At 43.1% G+C, this 20,409-nt stretch overlaps 1 protein-coding gene across 4 annotated transcripts in view; it reads left to right on the forward strand.

Moving 5' to 3' along the window:
• Positions 1–4,752: 4,752 nt before the first annotated feature.
• LOC109894023 (N-acetylgalactosaminyltransferase 7) overlaps positions 4,753–20,409 on the forward strand; it is a 34,065-nt gene continuing 18,408 nt past the window's right edge. Inside the window, exons 1-2 of one of the 4 annotated variants that reach the window (XM_031828401.1) lie at positions 4,753–4,862; positions 6,440–6,888. In XM_031828401.1, coding sequence (XP_031684261.1) covers positions 4,857–4,862; positions 6,440–6,888 — 455 coding nt within the window. In that variant the 5' untranslated portion in view covers positions 4,753–4,856. Of the gene's footprint in view, positions 5,370–6,439; positions 6,889–20,409 lie in introns of all 4 variants that reach the window. The other 3 variants (XM_031828398.1, XM_031828400.1, XM_031828399.1) reach the window with 3 other exon arrangements.

Below are 20,409 nucleotides of genomic sequence, written 5' to 3' on the forward strand. Positions count from 1 at the left end.
ATCAGTCAGCTTTAGTCATTTGTTCTGTAGTGACCATAAATGGACATGAGAGGTCAGCTGTGTCCATGTATTCACCACTGCAGCTTCATTCTACTATTTTTGCTCCAAAACTGATATAAAAACAGGCTATAATTTAGATATTACATAGATTGCTCTTGATACGGAGACCTTGCCAAAAGTAAGAAAGCGATAAGATACTCGGTGAATGACCAGTTATTCCACGGTCTCTCAAATCATGCCTCACGTCACTATCCCACTTTATTTTATGAAAACAAGTTTTGCTTCTTTGTAGGAGACTGATGTAGAATGTCAAGAAGTCACCTCAATGCAGTCTGTAACACACATTATGTTAATATAGAGCAGGGGTGGGCATCTCATGGCCTCCCTTTTGTTGAGAGTTAGAATAATAGAACACACAAGGTGTCATTTCAAAATTTGGTTGTGCCTCAATCGTCACTCAATTGTCAGCAAAATGTTAGTCTATGGTATGTTAGTCTAGCGGCCAGCTATCTAACCTTGTAGTAAGTACGGTCGAATTACCGACCGAGGTTGGTCCCCGTTGATCATAAGTTATAATATTAAAAACCACAAACATTTTCCTCCACCCTATGGCAAAATGTGTAGAAATGCAGGAAATTAGCTGTAAAAATGCTAATTTCTCTGCCTATGGCAAATTGTGTAGAATTACAAACTTGCTTTAAAACACCAAATATTTTCTCTATGCTCCATATCAACATGTGCAGAATTGCAGAAAATGAACTTTAAACTTACTTTGCTGTCATGAGGGAGGCCGCAGACCCACGAGCCACTGCGCCCCATGAGTTCCATTTTTTGTGGTCCCCACCCCAATCAGTTGCCCTCTGCCATCTTGATATAGGTCATTGCTATTAAGTGTTGCAAACATTGGCAAAGGGCATATCCCATGGTTGGTATTAATAATGCAATCAGTATTTTCAGTTGCACATTTTCAATAAATGTAGGGTATTAATGTAATTTCAATCCCCTCTAGTTTTAAGTTGTACGTACGGGATACTCATGGTAACGTCGTCCAACGAAATGCTTAATTCCAGGGTCCTTCCTCGACAATGCAGCAACGATAAGAACAATAAACGATAAGAATATGAACAGGGTTACATGGCAGTAGAATAAAATAGATATGAACATTTAGCATCCTCTCATGTTACGCGGAGTGGAACCCAAGAGCAGACTCAGACGAGGAGATTGGGATGAAGTAACCAAGGTATTTATTGAAACACAGGGGGAAGGTGCAGGCCAGGGGAAGCTTGGGTGGGTTGCAGGAAACCAGGTGCTGAGGCTGGAGCGAGAGGGGTTGGGACAGGGTAAGCAGGTCTGGGGGGGAATCCAGGATAGAGTAGCTGGATGACGAACCGTGGAACTGGAGACAGGGACCAGAGACAGAGCAAGCAGAACTGTAGCGGAGAGGAAAACAGCATCAGGCAGGGATAACATGCTCTAATAGCAACAACCGGCTAGAAGCGTAGACTGACTGAGCAGAGATTACAATCTGTGGAAGTGGCAGGGCTGAGTATTTGTAGACGTCTTGATTATGGAATGGGTTGCAGCTGGTGGGGATCTGCTCTGACTCCAGCACACCTTTCTCCGCCCACACAATCACACACACACATAGAGAGAGAGGGAGGGGGAGAGAGTACTGGGGGAGTGGCGGCAGGTCAAGGAGACACAGGATGAGCAGTAGAGGGCGTTGCAGGAGCAGATGTGACAGTATTGTATACTGAACAAAAATATGAACTCAGCGTTCAATGATTTACAGTTATATAAACTGAGTTACAGTTCATATAAGGAAATCATTCAATTCAAGTACATTTGTTAGGCCCTAATCTATTCACATGACTGGGAATACTGATATGCATCTGTTGGTCAGATACCTTAAAAAAAAAAAAAAAAGTAGGGGCATGGGTCAGAACCAGTCAGTTGTGTGTGTGTGTATATCTCTATAAAAAGAGGTTGGTGGCACCTTAATTTTGGAGGACGGGCTTGTGGTAATGGCTGGAGCAGAATTAGTGGAATGGTATCAAATAAATCAATGGTTTCCATGTTTAGGCAAGTCAGGTAAGAACAAATTCTTATTTACAATGACAGCCTACCCCTGCCAAACCCTAACCCGGATGACACAGGGTCAATTGTGCACCACCCTATGGGACTCCCAATCAAACCCAGGATCGAACCAGGGTCTGTAGGGACACCTCTAGCACTGAGATACAGTGCCTTAGACTGCTGTGCCACTCAAGAGCCCATTGATGCCATTCCATTTGCTCTGTTACAGCCATTATTATGAGTCATCCTCCCCTCAGCAACTTCCAACCTATCTCTATCTCTGGAACACACTTGAGTCAACAAAGTTTGACACCTCGAGGATATTCAAGCAGGCCTACAGTATTCTTTTGAAAGGTTTCACATCTCAAATTAATGCATGTTATTTTGTGCGTAAAATGGAAAATCACTTGCAGTATATGACTGAAATACAAAATTCATGTCAATATTTGAAACAAGCTTTAAGCCCCAGAGCTACCAAAAAGAAATGTTAAAAGGCAGCACTGTTCAAAACATGGTGACATTAAGCTAGGTGACATATCAGTGAGGTTGGCATTCACAACATGTTCAGTTATGTTGCCCCTGGTTGGTTCCATGCAGGATGGAACAATCTGTAATGGTTAGTGCAATCCTGGGACATGCCTACCTTAAAACCATAACCACAACCCTTACCAAACAACCCCAACCCTGAACGTAAAGATTGAAATGTAATATTCAATGAGGTGACGTAAGCGTTGGGACGTCCCAGGATCCTGGATATCAAGGACCTATCTGTAATAGCAAAGACTTGTATCTGTGGTTATAGCCTAACAAAATGTGGCAATGTTTTATAGTTATGCAAATACGATCAGCTAATCAAACAAGCCTGCGGCTTCCTGGTTTTGATTGCTCCACATCCGTGTGTCTGTCTACCTTTTCAACCTGCGTTCCAATTTCTATAAGATTGCATTGTTCTAGAAATCATAGGCATGCCTTACATTCAGTGGTGATTTTAGCATGTGAATCTTGGTGGGGCAAAAAAAAAAAAATGTGGGATGCATGCCAGCAAAGCCACTACAAAACAATACATTAATTGCACTACAACAGTGACAAACTGTTAGGGCCTACATAAAGCTATCCCAACAGTAGAGTCCCAACAGCAGTCCCAACACCTTACTACTGTTATACCTGTCTATCAGTGGAGCCTTGTCTGGCAGCGAAACAGTTCATTCAGCCTCATTTACTGCCTTTAAAAAAAAACATAGCTGATATGGTTAACTTGCTTAAACTAATGTGGTTTCTACTGACAATTGAGATGTACAAACTATGGCATAAGGGGACGACAAGCGGATAAGAGGCCATCCATAATTTCGATTAAGACATTAATGAGCGAGCTAGGGCAGACGTAGTCAATATAGCTATTTGTTTAGCACTTTTGAAATGTACAGCAACAGAATTCGGAACATGGGCCGTTAGTACAGTGTGTTCCCTGTACACCAAGTCAGAACCGTAGGATAAATAAAGGGGGCATATAAGCAGACAATGAAAGCTCTTACAATATTCAATGATTACAGTTCTCAAAAACAGGTAATAGGCTACATGTTCACCACCAAGTCAGATCAGTAGGTGAAATTAAGAGGAGAAAATAGATCAAATTATTAAGGTGAGGCACATGGGCTACTAACAGCTTACTACACAATACTTAGCATTACTTTCTTAGCTACAGTATACATATCTCCCTGGCATATTACATAGTTTATTCAGCATCATATAATACATTTTTGGACTCGCCCTGTTGTGCTGTGCTCACTTGAACAGGAAGGTGGCGCGTCGGTCTGTCGTGGGCAAATTTTGGCATCAAACTTTGTCATCAAAGTCTGGCATTCTCTGGATTTATGGTGCTTTCAAGACAACTGTGAACTCTGGGGGGAAAAGGGTAGAATCATGATGACATCAGTGATCTTCAAGTCATAGCTCTAGAAAGAGGCCCAAGTTCCGAATGTACAATTCCGAGTTGGATGAAAGTTCTAAACGTATTTTCCCAGTTGTAGCTCGTTTTTCCCCGAGTTCGCAGTTGTCTTGAACTCACTAAAGTCAGATTTTGCAGTTCCGAGTTCCCAGTTGTTTTATGCACGGCACAAATCAAGCTTCATTGACAGCATGGCCAATGTTGAATGTTTATCATTTCAAACTAGGAAAATAGACACTTAATCTTAGACTTGGGACTACACAGCCACTCCACTGAATAGCAGGCTAATGATTACTTTGCAATGCTTGCAGTTAGCGACTGATTCCTTCAAAACCACTCATTGCTGAATTTGCAATTTCCAACTTGTTGTGTAATGTTCATGTCCAATGGCCGATGAGCACCTATTTTACCTATAATTTCTCATAATTATTTATCTTCTTATGACAAGTATTAAAAAGGATTTGCTAGAAGATTGTCGACTTGATTCATGATGATGACTTCTAGCTAAGATTTTGAAAGTATGATGTCCAATCAAAGATACTGTAGATATAATGTGATTTGACGTAATTTTATCTGTGGCCAGTGACCTTCAGCCTTCTTGGATGGGCACTTCTAATGTAACTCTGTGGCAGCACCCAAGGAGCTTGAATTTTCTAGCTCTACCCTTAGACTTGGCGGTGACTTAGTGTCCCCATGAGTGACAGAACACTGAGCCAATCACGGCGCAACGCTCCGTATTTTCTGTTGGCTTGCCCCACCACCATAGAAAGCACTGAGCTAGGCTGAAACGCCTGCATTTTGGAGCTGTCTTACTCAAGAAAACAAAAAAGAGACGATGTTTGTATGCGGCTTTATTAACTTAATGATATATATATTTTTATTGTATTTTTACTTTGTTTGCAAACTGATATGTGACACATTAATGCCAAATAACATGCAAAACAGGAAAGTCCTCCCCAACAACAACAAAAATGTGAAGCTCAAAAGAGCCCCACCTGCCCTGACTGACGGTCGCCACTGCTTATATTATAACTTTTGCTGGTAGTAGGGCGGTGTGACAGACAGAAAGAGAGTGAGTGCAGATAATGTTACATGCCGACGAGAGGGATTCAATCAGGAGAGGCGCACGGTTGGCTCAATTTGGGATTCGAACTGGCTTTGGTAGACAGGGGTGCCACGAAGAAACGAGGTTAGCTAGCACCTCGTAGATGGTCTTATTTTCAAAATGAGGTTAAGAGTTGGATTTATTCTTCGCAGTGTAATAGTTATTGCCACATTCTTAGGGCTTGTGGTGCTTTGGTCTTCCCTTTCGCCGAAAGAGCACGACGAAAATCCCTTTGCTAAACGGGTATGTTTTCAATTACAACCAGCTTTCTATTTGTCAAACGTTATAATTGTATACGTTTCATGTGTTTTGTTGTAGCTATGCATTCTATAACATTTCTGGCATGTAATTCTGGCTAACGTTACCTAACCATGTTGCTAAAGTCGCTAACGTCAGCTAGCAAGCAAGTCTGAGTCGTTGTCATGGAGATTGTTAGCGATTGAGTCTATATTTTAGCTAGCTACTGTAACGTTAAGAGTGCAAAAAATGTCATTGGGACGTGATGACAGTCTTACTAACTACCATTTGCTTATACATTTTGGTAGCTCACGTTAACTAGTTAATCAGCCGACTAACGTTAGCTAGCTAGCGTGCCTGCATTGAACCCCACTCATTCCTGAATGTCAGCTTGCGTTAGGTCATATTTAAATGATTTGACGAGAATATCAAACATATCCGAAAGGCTTTAGTCTGGTAGCTGTCTCTCGTTCAAATTGTCTCCTGTTGCTCACGAATTCGACAATCGTAATCATTGTATGAAAAGACACAACCAAGCGTGTTAAAAACGTTGTGTTGAAATGACACGTAGCCAGCTGGCAAAACGAATGCCTGGAAAGCTAGCCATCTACGTTAATGCATCCCTGAAGCTAAACTCACACCTGTCAAGACTCGCACCGAAGCTGTAATTGCCTTTAATGTGGCCAGTCGAATAAGTCATACTGTGTTAAAACAAACAATGCCGTGTAATTTATTGGTTAGCTATGCAATGTTCCTAGCTATGTTTACTGTGAACCTCATGATCATAAACGCATGTGCATACCGTAATGTGGCCAGTGAAGGAATTCGACTTTTAGCTAATTGCTGGGGGACTAGTTAGCCAATTGAGCTGACAAGTAGGGCAGATTAAGACCTTTGCTGATCCTGCAAACCTAGATGAAGAGCATGATCATCTGTTTTAACCCTTTTACGCCTTGTAAAAGCTAGCAGCTACCGCTGTCAGCTAAACTTGCTTAATAATCTAAGTCTATCACACCCTCCATTTTAGGCCTTGGAAAAGCAATAGGCCTAACTAACTTGTTTTTGATTCTATGTAGGAGGGAGATGCCTCTAACCTCTTGCCTAAGAATGACATTGCTGACCAGTTCAAACCCGTGGTCCCCTGGCCCCACGTGGAAGGGGTCGAGGTGGACCTGGACTCCATCCGACAGAAGAACAGAGGAGACGACAAGCTGGTTCCTGGCAAACCAGCCGGCGGTGCTCAGAACCAGCAGAATGTCATCCAGAAACAATATGTCACCTTCAAGCCCCACACCAATGTCTACTCGGCACCCGTCCTAAGGAAGGGGACCCTGGGGAACTTTGAGCTCAAGGAGCCGGAGCCCCACGGGGTGCAGGATGGGCCTGGGGAGGGGGCGAAGCCGTTCGTTCTGGGAGCGGAGTACCACGAGGCCGCCCAGGCCAGCATTAAGGAATTTGGCTTCAACATGGTGGCCAGCGACATGATCTCCCTAGACAGGACCATCAGTGACATTCGCCATGAAGAGTAAGTAGTATAAGGCCTGAGCCCAATCCAGGCAGATAGACAAGGTGCTGGGTCATAGTATACATTTTTTTTTAGACCTAGGTCTATTGGAATGGTTTGTGTGTTTTGGCATTTGAATTGGAATGAAGAAGAAATCTGTGACATTCACCATAAAGAGTAGTTACAGTAGCAGGCCTTAGAGCCCAGGTAGATGGCTACTGTATGGATTGGTGGTACTGTGTAAACTAGTTGTCATCCCTATTAAGGATGTAGCAAGGCCTATCGGAATGGTACGTGTGTTAAGGAACTCTCATCAACTTAATGTTTTTTCTCTTCTAAATATGTCTCACTGGGTGTTCCAATTGAATGTTACGTCATCGTTCCTTTCACAAATGTTACAAATTTATTTTTTTAAAGATCATAATGTATCCCTGGCTTGACATTAGGTCTGAAAGGCACTTGCCCATCAGGCATGTCAGGAGTCTTTTTTTTTGCCTGATGATTATGATCACTTGCCTGAAAATGTGAATTAACTATTTGCCATACTAGCTGCCCTTTAGCGACACAGGGGAGGAATGAATATAAAGAATTTTAGTTGTCAGCAAAAAATAATTATCAGAGCAGGCTCAACTTGCCAGACTGGCATAAATTGTCTGTCTTTCACTTAAACAATGAGGGGGAGGAACCAGAAAGATCAGTTAGGCTATTGGAATTATTTTTACAGTTTTGGTTTCTCCTGCTCAATATGGCAACCTAAGAGGAGGCTCACCTTGTGTCACTGTTCAGAGTTCACTTGCCCTAGTCAATGGGGTTACTCTTTATGTCAATCCCGGTACATGTCATTTATCAGATACTTTTATCCAAAGCGACTTTGTCATGCGTGCATACATTGGGATCTAACCCACTATTCTGGTGTCGCAAGCACAATTCTAGACCTGAAGGGCTGGTATGACAAGGGTGTGGGTCAGGCTTTCAAAGGTTGGTTTTGCAATGTTAACAGAACAAAGGCCTACCACCAGACCAATAGAAAAGCAGTTCTTTGGTAGTCAAACTATTCAGTTGGTCCTTTATCAAAACGGTATATATTGTGTGTCACAAACTTACACCTTGAGATCCGAGGCGTGGCTTCTCTATTCTGTTCATAGGGTTTGCGTCATATTGACATGTATTTTGAGAAGAGTTACACATGCTTACATTTACACACATATTAGACTATAGGCCTAGGTGTTCAATTGAAGATGTGTTTATCAAGTAAAGTCTGTATCGGCCACATTCTACCCATTGAGAATGTGGAAATGTAGCATCATTCTTCTAATAATGGTAAGATTTTTATTTTTAACCTTTTTATTTAACTAGGCAAGTCGGTTAAGAACAAATTCTTATTTACCAAACCACATGATCTTTGTTTTGGAGGTGTTCAGAACACGGTTAAGGGTAGAGAGCTTTGTTTTAGAGCATTTAACACAAAATCCAGGGAGGGGCCAGCTGCGTATAAGACCGTATCATCTGCATATAAATGGATGAGAGAGCTTCCTACTGCCTGAGCTAAGAATGATGCTAGGAAGAATGCTGGCATTCTATACAACACCTTGATTGAGTTATACACTGTAAGATGCATTGTCTGAAATTTGCTACTCAATTTATGACAAGGTAAGCCTATTATACATCACAAATTATACACGTGGTCTGATGGCTTGCAAGGTTTGTTTCTACTAGTGTTAATTTTGGCATTTAATGGTGACTGAAATATTCGTCAAACTATTTTTCAGTGGCAATTGACAGAACTGTAACTGACAAAAAAAAGGAATTTCAGTTGACTAAATTGAGAATTCTCTGACTACTAAGTGGACTGGGAAAGAGTTTTTTTGGAGTGATCACTTCATGCTTCGCTAACCTGCCTTTAAGTAGCTACCCTTTGCCTGGTTGAAACACAAGCCCAAAAAACAGCATTGAGTTTAATAATAAAACGGTCTAGGTGTGTTTTTCTCTCCCTTGAGTAGGCTATAGAAGAGTAGGCCATCTTTGAATTTGTAGTCTCGCTCAGCCCTCCCACCCTGGGACTAGCCCCCCCGCAACTGCATCCTGGACTTACTGACGTGTCGGCCCCAGGTGGTGAGGGTAGGCAACAACACCTCCGCCAGGCTGACCCTTGCACGGGGCCCCTCAAGGGTGTGTGCTTCGTCCCCTCCTGTACTTCCTGTTCACCAACAACTGCGTGGTCTTGCACTACTCCAACACTATCAAGTTTGCTGAAGACACAACGGTGGTCGGCCTGATCACTGACGGAGAGGAGTCAGCCTACAGGGAGGAAGTCGTACTTAGCAGTGTGGTGCCAGGAAAGAACGCCCCCATCCACATCAACGGCGCTGTTGTGAAGTGGGTTGAGATCTCCAAGTTCCTTGGTGTCCATATCGCTAACGGAACCCCACCATTCAGCTGAAAAGGTGGTGCGGGAAATTCAAAAATATTTTTTAAAATATTTAACTTTCACACATTAACAAGTCCAATACAGCAAATGAAAGATAAACATCTTGTTGATCTACCCATGTCTGATTTTAAGAAAGAAATAAAAAAAATACAGCAAAAACACAACATATATTTGTTAGATCACCACCAAGTCCAACAAAAACACACAGCCATTTTCCCCAGCCAAAGCTAGTCACAAACGCAGAATTAGAGAGAGAATTAATCACTAACCTTTGTTAATCTCCATCAGATGACACTCATATGACATCATGTTACACAATACATTTATGTTTTGTTCGATAATATGCATATTTATATCCACAAATATCGGTTTACATTGATGGCATTTTCAGAAATGCCTCCAAAATATCAGGAGTAATTACAGAGAGCGACATCAGATGACAGAAATACTCATCATAAACTTTGACGAAAGAAATGTTTTACATATAATTAAAGATACACTGGTTCTTAATGCAACCGCTGTGTCAGATTTTTTGTAAACGTTACGAAAAAAGCATACCATGCAATAATCTAAAACGGCGCTAAGACGTAAATATACAGTGGGGCAAAAAAGTATTGTCAGCCACCAATTGTGCAAGTTCTCCCACTTAAAAAGATGAGAGGCCTGTAATTTTCATCATAGGTACACTTCAACTATGACAGACAAAATTAGAGAGAAAAAATCCAGAAAATCACATTGTAGGATTTTTAATGAATTTATTTGCTAATTATGGTGGAAAATAAGTATTTGGTCACCTACAAACAAACAAGATTTCTGGCTCTCACAGACCTGTAACTTCTTCTTTAAGAGGCTCCTCTGTCCTCCACTCGTTACCTGTATTAATGGCACCTGTTTAAACTTGTTATCAGTATAAAAGACACCTGTCCACAACCTCAAACAGTCACACTCCAACTATGGCCAAGACCGAAGAGCTGTCAAAGGACACCAGAAACAAAATTGTAGACCTGCACCAGGCTGGGAAGACTGAATCTGCAATAGGTAAGCAGCTTGGTTTGAAGAAATCAACTGTGGGAGCAATTATTAGGAAATGGAAGACATACAAGACCACTGATAATCTCCCTCGATCTGGGGCTCCACGTAAGATCTCACCCCGTCAAAATGATCACAAGAACAGTGAGCAAAAATCCCAGAACCACACGGGGGGACCTAGTGAATGAGCTGCAGAGAGCTGGGACCAAAGTAACAAAGCCTACCATCCGTAACACACTACGCCACCAGGGACTCATCTTGCAGTGCCAGACGTGTCCCCCTGCGTAAGCCAGTACATGTCCAGGCCCGTCTGAAGTTTGCTAGAGAGCATTTGGATGATCCAGAAGAAGATTGGGAGAATGTCATATGGTCAGATGAAACCAAAATATAACTTTTTGGTAAAAACTCAACTCGTTGTGTTTGGAGGACAAAGAATGCTGTGTTGCATCCAAAGAACACCATACCTACTGTGAAGCATGGGGGTGGAAACATCATGCTTTGCGGCTGTTTTTCTGCAAAGGGACCAGGACGACTGATCCGTGTAAAGGAAAGAATGAATGGGGCCATGTATCGTGAGATTTTGAGTGAAAACCTCCTTCCATCAGCAAGGGCATTGAAGATGAAACGTGGCTGGGTCTTTCAGCATGACAATGATCCCAAACACACCGCCCGGGCAACAAAGGAGTGGCTTCGTAAGAAGCATTTCAAGGTCCTGGCGTGGCCTAGCCATTCTCCAGATCTCAACCCCATAGAAAATCTTTGGAGGGAGATGAAAGTCCGTGTTGCCCAGCAAGAGCCCTAAAACATCCCTGCTCTAGAGGAGATCTGCATGGAATGGGCCAAAATACCAGCAACAGTGTGTGAAAACCTTGTGAAGACTTACAGAAAACATTTGACCTTTGTCATTGCCAACAAAGGGTATATAACAAAGTATTGAGAAACTTTTTTGTTACTGACCAAATACTTATTTTCCACCATAATTTGCAAATAAATTCAATAAAATCCTACAATGTGATTTTCTGGATTTTTTTAAAACTCATTTTGTCTGTCATAGTTGAAGTGTACCTATGATGAAAATTACAGGCCTCATCTTTTTAAGTAGGAGAACTTGCACAATTGGTGGCTGACTAAATACTTTTTTGCCCCACTGTATTTCTCCCATGTTGGAGTCAACAGAAATATGAAATTACATCATAAATATTCCCTTACCTTTTGATCTTTCATCAGAATGCAGTTTTGTTCCATAACGTCCATTACTAGTGTCCAATTAGCTGCATTTGCTACCACTTTCAGCTCACGTGCCCAAAAGCTGACGCTGGTCCAGGCGAACTTGGACGAAAACTTCAAAAATATATATTCCAGGTTGAATAAACTGCTCAAACTAAGTAGAGAATCAATCTTCAGGATGTTATTTTCATTTATATGCAATAACGTTCCAACCGGAGCATTCGTTTTCGTCTGCAGTCAACTGGAACGCAGGTGATATCAACAGACAATTGCGCAACCAGGAATGGCATTCTGCCAGGACAGTGACTCATTCCCTTCTGGTCAAAATTCACACTAGGATTTTCATTCCACGTTCTACTGAATGCTGACATCTAGTGGAAGGTGTAGGAAGTGCTAACAGATCCAGATCTTGTTTGGAAGTGAATAGGCGATGACTTAAAATTAGACCCGTCTTCAGAATTTCCACTTCCTGTTTGGAGGATTGCCTGCCCTATGAGTTCTGTTATACTCACAGACATAATTGAAACGTTTTAGAAACTTCAGTGTTTTCTATCCAATAGTAATAATAATAATATGCATATATTAGCAATCTAGGACAGAGTAGGATGCAGTTCACTATGGGCACGCAATTCATCCAAAGTGAAAATGCTGCCCCCTATCCCTAACAGGTACTTCTTACGGCTGAAATCCTGCTACCGGGATTGATATGACAACAGCCAGTGAAAGTGCAGAACGCCAAATTCAAAAAACAGAAATCTAATCATTAAAATTGCTCAAACATACAAGTATTTTACACCATTTTAAAGAAATGTGTTAATCCCACCAGTGTCCGATTTCAAAAAGGCTTTACGACGAAAGCTTTACGTGAGTGCCTAGTCACAGAAAAACACAGCCATTTTTCCAGCCAAAGAGAGGAGTCACAAAAAGCAGAAAGAGATCAAATTAATCACTAACCTCATAGTACTTCATGTTACACAATACATGTATGTTTTGTTCGATAAAGTTCATATTCGTATCCAAAAATCTCAGTTTACATTGGCGTGTTATGTTCAGTAATGTTTTGCATCCAAAACATCTGTGATTTTTCAGAGAGCCATATCAGTTTACAGAAATACTCATAATAAACATTGATACAAGTGTTAGACATGGAATTATAGATCCTTAATGCAACCGCTGTGTCAGATTTCAAAAACACTACGGAGAAAGCACACCATGCAATAATCTGAGTACAGCGCTCAGAAACAAAAACAAGCCATACAGATACCTGCCATGTTGTGGAGTCAACAGAAGTCAGAAATAGCATTATATATATTCACTTACCTTTGGTGATCTTCATCAGAATGCACTCCCAGGAATCCCAGTTCAACAGTAAATGTTTGTTTTGTTCGATAAAGTCCATAATTTATGTCCAAATACCTCGTTGTTTGTGCATTTAATTCACAAATCCAAATTCATGAGGCGTGATCACTAGGTCCAGACAAAGTCAAAAAGTTGTGTTACAGTCCATAGAAACATGTCAAACGATGTATAGAATCAATCTTTGGTTAACATCCTAATCTTCAATAATGTTCCAAACTGAGAATTCCTTTGTCTTTAGAAATGCAATGGAACGCAGGTAGCTCGCGTGATCAGCTCATGGCAGACACCTGATTGAAAGAGCTCTCTTTGTCTCTCCCTTCACAGTAGAAGCCTGAAACAAGGTTCTACAGACTGTTGACATCTAGTGGAAGCCTTAGGAAGTGCAATATGACCCCATAGATATTGTATATTCGATAGGCAATGACTTGAAAAAGTCCCTTGTGCTCAGGTCCGGGGCCCAGTGCTCAAGTTGGGTCACTGGGTCCACATGAACTCAAAACAAATGATTTACCCAGTCAGATATAGCATAGCGGCAAGTAGTCAAATTGTTTGCTATCCCTTTTTCTTTCTGTGCCACAAATGTTTGCTTATAGGCTACTGGTAATGTTAACAGGGCCACGTTCCACTGAGAAAAGTATGAACATTGTCATTTAAAATTCATTGTATCAAATTTTATTTACCACATGCACTGAATAACACTGGTGTAGACGTAACCGTAAAATACTAGCTTACGAACCATTCCCAACGATGCAGAGTTTAAAAAAAAAAGAATAGTAACTAACAAGGAATAAAATATACAAGAATTGAGCTATATACACAGGGAGTAGCAGGTCAATGTACGAGAGGTAAGAGGTATTAGACGTAGATATGTACATTAAGGCGGGGGTAGGCATCAGGATAAGAGTCTAATAAAAAACTGTAGTAGCAGCAAATGAGTGTAAAAGTGTATGTTTGTGTTGTGTCAGTTTGAGAATGACCGTGTGAGATGGTTTGGGTACCATTAATTGACTATTTAGGAGTCTGGCTATTTAGCAGTCTTGTGGCTTAGGGGTAGAAGCGGTCTCGGAGCCCAAGAGACAATGCCCAGATACGGTTTGCCGGACAGTGTTCACTCTGCTAGTCTATGGCTTGGGTGGCTGGAGTCTTTGGGAATTTTTCAGGCCTTCCTCAGACACTGCCTGAGATATACACTGACCAAAAATATAAATGTAAAGTACTGGTCCCATGTTTCATGAGCTGAAATAAAATATCCCAGAAATGTTCCTTCCCCAGAAAAAGCTTCTCTCAAATTGTGTGCACAAATTTGTTTTCATTTCACTTCTTATGGCTGGGGGGCAGTATTGAGTAGCTTGGATGAATAAGGTGCCCAGAGTAAACTGCCTGCTACTCAGGCCCAGAAGCTAAGATATGCATATTATTAGTAGATTTGGATAGAAAACACTGAAGTTTCTAAAACTATTTATGTCTGTGAGTATAACAGAACTCATATGGCAGGTAAAAACCTGAGAAAAACGTGTCGGTTTTGTTGCTAAACAACCAACCCGTCTATGAAGAATGAGGGGAAAATATATCAGTTGCTTGGCGACATGGACAAAAATCCATATAACACTAAATTGACTGAATTATCACTAACGATGAGTTGAACGATAAATGTATAACATACTTTTTTACATTTCCATGAACTACTACTTTGAATGCTGTAGCTATCAGTTGTCCCGTTTTTAGAAATCACCTGTGTTGGGGTAATGTCATAACCTGTTACTTTTATATGTAATCAGACTGCTTTTTATGAGTAACGGAGTGAAGTAAAGCATTTTCAAATGGGGTAATATTGTTAATTTATCAAACAATGCCTGCGTTACTGTCATAATCCTATCTCTACTGGGCGTGTTTCCATGATCCAATCTCGATTTGCTTCCTCAGTTAGTTCTTATGCGAGCTGAGAGGCTGTTTGGAGAAATGTCATGACAGCTGCTGTCCATAGAATTGTATAGAGGGCGCACCTCTGATATTTGCCATTGATCGCTTCTGTGATGGCAAAGCCCATAGCGGGTTTTCCTGTCCAGTGGAAATGGTCCCCTCTAGACATCTCTATTGGTCTGTGTATGTGCAGTCTATAACCAGACCTGGCAGCTCGTGAGATTTTGACTGCAAATACAGTGCATTTGGAAACTATTCAGACCCCTTTTTCCACGTTTTACAAATAAAAAAACGGATCTATCATATTTACATAAGTATTCAGACCCTTTACTCAGTACTTACATTCCAAGATGGCGTAGCAGTAAGTCGTCCTGTCCTGTCGTGTCCCTGTATTTATCGTTTCTTTTTCGTTTTTTTACATATTTTTACATATTTTCTCCACATATCTCTTTGAAAACATTTTGCTAAACCCTAAGCTTCCAAATACTCTCCTGCAACCCGACTCACCCAATGTAGCTATTTTTCCTAAATTCCTAAAGTATTTATATTTACTTCGGGACCCCTCAACTGAAGCTAGCCAGCTAACCAGCGGGTATGCTAGCGGTCTTCAGCTAACCGGTCATCAGCTAACCTGTAGTTCGGAAAGCTCTCGCCTGTTCGTACAACGCGACTCTAACCAGAGCATAACGGACCTATTTATTTTTCATCCCCGGATTCCCACTGCAAACGGAACATCTTTCAGCTGGATTTTTCAGCAACTAGCTATCTAGCTAAACCGCAACCCCGGATTACTCCTGGCTAGCGTTTCCACCCACTTAGCTTGAAGCTAGCCCGGCCGTAGCACCTGTGCTACCACCGTAGCATACTCCTGAGCTACAATACCCGGGCCCACGACCGGTCTATCGATGTCATCGCATGAAGAGGAATAAACAGACTCACCCCATCGCGACGTCCCCCAAAGGCTAACTCTCTAGCCCTCACTATCTCCCTGCTTGCTAATTCGGCCTGCTAACTGCTAGCTTGTCCAGCTCCGGTCCGCTAACTGCTACCTTGTCTAGCCCGGGCCTACAAACTGTTAGCTTGTTAGCACAGGCCTGCTAACCGCCTGAATCGCCACGTCCCAAACGCTCACCAGACCCATATTTACTTTCTATCTCTTTTGACTTTTAATTTGTTTATACCTTCCGGAAACCTGCCTCACCCAATGTGATACGGAATCGCTATTATTTTTTTATTTTTAGAACACACTCAAGAACCTCCAGAAGCTAACCAGCTAACTAGCTACAAGCTATTTAGTCATTGTTAGTTTAAAAAAAAAAAACTGGATAACACTCGCCAGTCCAGCTTCCCTGCCCCATCCACCGCTGCCCCCTGGACACTGATCTCTTGGCTACATAGCTGATGCACGCTGGACTGTCCATTAATCACGGTACTCCATTCTGCTTGTTTGTTTTATCTGTTGGCCCCGTTGCCTAGTCTACGCCATTTTACCTGATGTTGTTGTGCTAGCTGATTAGCTGTTGTCTCACCTACTGTTTTAGCTAGCTTTCCCAATTCAACACCTGTGATTACTGCATGCCTCGCTGTATGTTTCTCTCAAATGTCAATATGCCTTGTATACTGTTGTTCAGGTTAGTTATCATTGTTTTAGTTCACAATGGAGCCCCTAGTTCCACTCTTCATGCCCCTGATAACTCCTTTGTCCCACCTCCCACACATGCGGTGACCTCACCCATTACTACCAGCATGTCCAGAGATACAACCTCTCTCATCATCACCCAGTGCCTGGGCTTACCTCCGCTGTACCCGCACCCCACCATACCCCTGTCTGCGCATTATGCCCTGAATATATTCTACCATGCCCAGAAACCTGCTCCTCTTATTCTCTGTCCCCAACGCTCTAGGCGACCAGTTTTGATAGCCTTTAGCCGCACCCTCATACTACTCCTTCTCTGTTCCGCGGGTGATGTGGAGGTAAACCCAGGCCCTGCATGTCCCCAGGCACCCTCATTTGTTGACTTCTGTGATCGAAAAAGCCTTGGTTTCATGCATGCCAACATCAGAAGCCTCCTCCCTAAGTTTGTTTTACTCACTGCTTTAGCACACTCTGCTAACCCTGATGTCCTTGCTGTGTCTGAATCCTGGCTCAGGAAGGCTACCAAAAATTCAGAGATTTCCATACCCAACTATAACATCTTCCGTCAAGATAGAACTGCCAAAGGGGGAGGAGTTAGCCTGCAAAGTAATGTCATACTTTCCAGGTCCATACCCAAACAGTTCGAACTACTAATTTTTAAAATTACTCTCTCCAGAAATAAGTCTCTCACGGTTGCCGCCTGCTACCGACCCCCCTCAGCTCCCAGCTGTGCCCTGGACACCATTTGTGAATTGATCGCCCCCCATCTAGCTTCAGAGTTTGTTCTGTTAGGTGACCTAAACTGGGATATGCTTAACACCCCGCCAGTCCTACAATCTAAGCTAGATGCCCTCAATCTCACACAAATCATCAAGGAACCCACCAGGTACAACCCTAACTCTGTAAACAAGGGCACCCTCATAGACGTCATCCTGACCAACTGGCCCTCCAAATACACCTCCGCTGTCTTCAACCAGGATCTCAGCGATCACTGCCTCATTGCCTGTATCCGCTACGGAGCCGCAGTCAAACGACCACCCCTCATCACTGTCAAACGCTCCCTAAAACACTTCTGTGAGCAGGCCTTTCTAATCGACCTGGCCCGGGTATCCTGGAAGGACATTGACCTCATCCCGTCAGTTGAGGATGCCTGGTCATTCTTTAAAAGTAACTTCCTCACCATTTTAGATAAGCATGCTCCGTTCAAAAAATGCAGAACTAAGAACAGATACAGCCCTTGGTTCACCCCAGACCTGACTGCCCTCGACCAGCACAAAAACATCCTGTGGCGGACTGCAATAGCATCGAATAGTCCCCGTGATATGCAACTGTCCAGGGAAGTCCGGAACCAATACACGCAGTCAGTCAGGAAAGCTAAGGCCAGCTTCTTCAGGCAGAAGTTTGCATCCTGTAGCTCCAACTCCAAAAAGTTCTGGGACACCGTGAAGTCCATGGAGAACAAGAGCACCTCCTCCCAGCTGCCCACTGCACTGAGGCTAGGTAACACGGTCACCACTGATAAATCCATGATTATCGAAAACTTCAATAAGCATTTCTCAACGGCTGGCCATGCCTTCCGCCTGGCTACTTCAACCTCGGCCAACAGCTCCGCCCCACCCGCAGCTCCTCGCCCAAGCCTCTCCAGGTTCTCCTTTAACCAAATCCAGATAGCAGATGTTCTGAAAGAGCTGCAAAACCTGGACCCGTACAAATCAGCTGGGCTTGACAATCTGGACCCTCTATTTCTGAAACTATCTGCCACCATTGTCGCAACCCCTATTACCAGCCTGTTCAACCTCTCTTTCATATCGTCTGAGATCCCCAAGGATTGGAAAGCTGCCGCAGTCATCCCCCTCTTCAAAGGGGGAGACACCCTGGACCCAAACTGTTACAGACCTATATCCATCCTGCCCTGCCTATCTAAGGTCTTTGAAAGCCAAGTCAACAAACAGGTCACTGACCATCTCGAATCCCACCGCACCTTCTCCGCTGTGCAATCTGGTTTCCGAGCTGGTCATGGGTGCACCTCGGCCACACTCAAGGTACTCAACGATATCATAACCGCCATCGATAAAAGACAGTACTGTGCAGCCGTCTTCATCGACCTTGCCAAGGCTTTCGACTCTGTCAATCACCATATTCTTATCGGCAGACTCAGGAGCCTCGGTTTTTCGGATGACTGCCTTGCCTGGTTCACCAATTACTTTGCAGACAGAGTTCAGTGCGTCAAATCGGAGGGCATGCTGTCTGGTCCTCTGGCAGTCTCTATGGGGGTGCCACAGGGTTCAATTCTCGGGCCGACTCTTTTCTCTGTGTATATCAATGATGTTGCTCTTGCTGCGGGCGATTCCCTGATCCACCTCTACGCAGACGACACCATTCTATATACTTTCGGCCCGTCATTGGACACTGTGCTATCTAACCTCCAAACAAGCTTCAATGCCATACAGCACTCCTTCCGTGGCCTCCAACTGCTCTTAAACGCTAGTAAAACCAAATGCATGCTTTTCAACCGGTCGCTGCCTGCACCCGCATCCCCGACTAGCATCACCACCCTGGATGGTTCCGACCTAGAATATGTGGACGTCTATAAGTACCTAGGTGTCTGGCTAGACTGCAAACTCTCCTTCCAGACTCATATCAAACATCTCCAATCGAAAATCAAATCAAGAGTCGGCTTTCTATTCCGCAACAAAGCCTCCTTCACTCACGCCGCCAAGCTTACCCTAGTAAAACTGACTATCCTACCGATCCTCGACTTCGGCGATGTCATCTACAAAATGGCTTCCAACACTCTACTCAGCAAACTGGATGCAGTCAATCACAGTGCCATCCATTTTGTCACTAAAGCACCTTATACCACCCACCACTGCGACTTGTATGCTCTAGTCGGCTGGCCCTCGCTACATATTCGTCGCCAGACCCACTGGCTCCAGGTCATCTACAAGTCCATGCTAGGTAAAGCTCCGCCTTATCTCAGCTCACTGGTCACGATGGCAACACCCATCCGTAGCACGCGCTCCAGCAGGTGTATCTCACTGATCATCCCTAAAGCCAACACATCATTTGGCCGCCTTTCATTCCAGTACTCTGCTGCCTGTGACTGGAACGAATTGCAAAAATCGCTGAAGTTGGAGACTTTTATCTCCCTCACCAACTTCAAACATCAGCTATCTGAGCAGCTAACCGATCGCTGCAGCTGTACATAGTCTATTGGTAAATAGCCCACCCTTTTTCACCTACCTCATCCCCATACTGTTTTTATTTATTTACTTTTCTGCTCTTTTGCACACCAATATCTCCACCTGTACATGACCATCTGATCATTCATCACTCCAGTGTTAATCTGCAAAATTGTAATTATTTGCCTACCTCCTCATGCCTTTTGCACACATTGTATATAGACTCCCCCTTTGTTTTCTACTGTGTTATTGACTTGTTAATTGTTTACTCCATGTGTAACTCTTTGTTGTCTGCTCACACTGCTATGCTTTATCTTGGCCAGGTCGCAGTTGCAAATGAGAACTTGTTCTCAACTAGCCTACCTGGTTAAATAAAGGTTAAATAAAAAATAAAATAAAAAACTTTGTTGAATCACCTTTGGCAGCGATTGCAGCCTCGAGTCTTCTTGGGTATCATGCTACAAGCTTGACACACCTGGATTTGGGGAGTTTCTCCCATTTTTCTCTGCAGATCCTCTCAAGCTCTGTCAGGTTGGATGTTGAGCGTCGCTGCACAGCTATTTTCAGGTCTCTCCAGAGACGTTAGATTGGGTTCAAGTCTGGGCTCTAGCTGGGCCACTCAAGGACATTCAGAGACTTGTCCCGACGCCAGTCCTGCACTGTCTTGGCTGTGTGCTTAGGGTCGTTGTCCTGTTGGAAGGTAAACCTTCGCCCCAGTCGGGGGTCTTGAGCACTCTGGAGCAGGTTTTCATCAAGGATCT

This window comes from Oncorhynchus kisutch, linkage group LG7 (genome assembly GCF_002021735.2).
Source record: "Oncorhynchus kisutch isolate 150728-3 linkage group LG7, Okis_V2, whole genome shotgun sequence".
Classification (NCBI taxonomy): domain Eukaryota; kingdom Metazoa; phylum Chordata; class Actinopteri; order Salmoniformes; family Salmonidae; genus Oncorhynchus; species Oncorhynchus kisutch.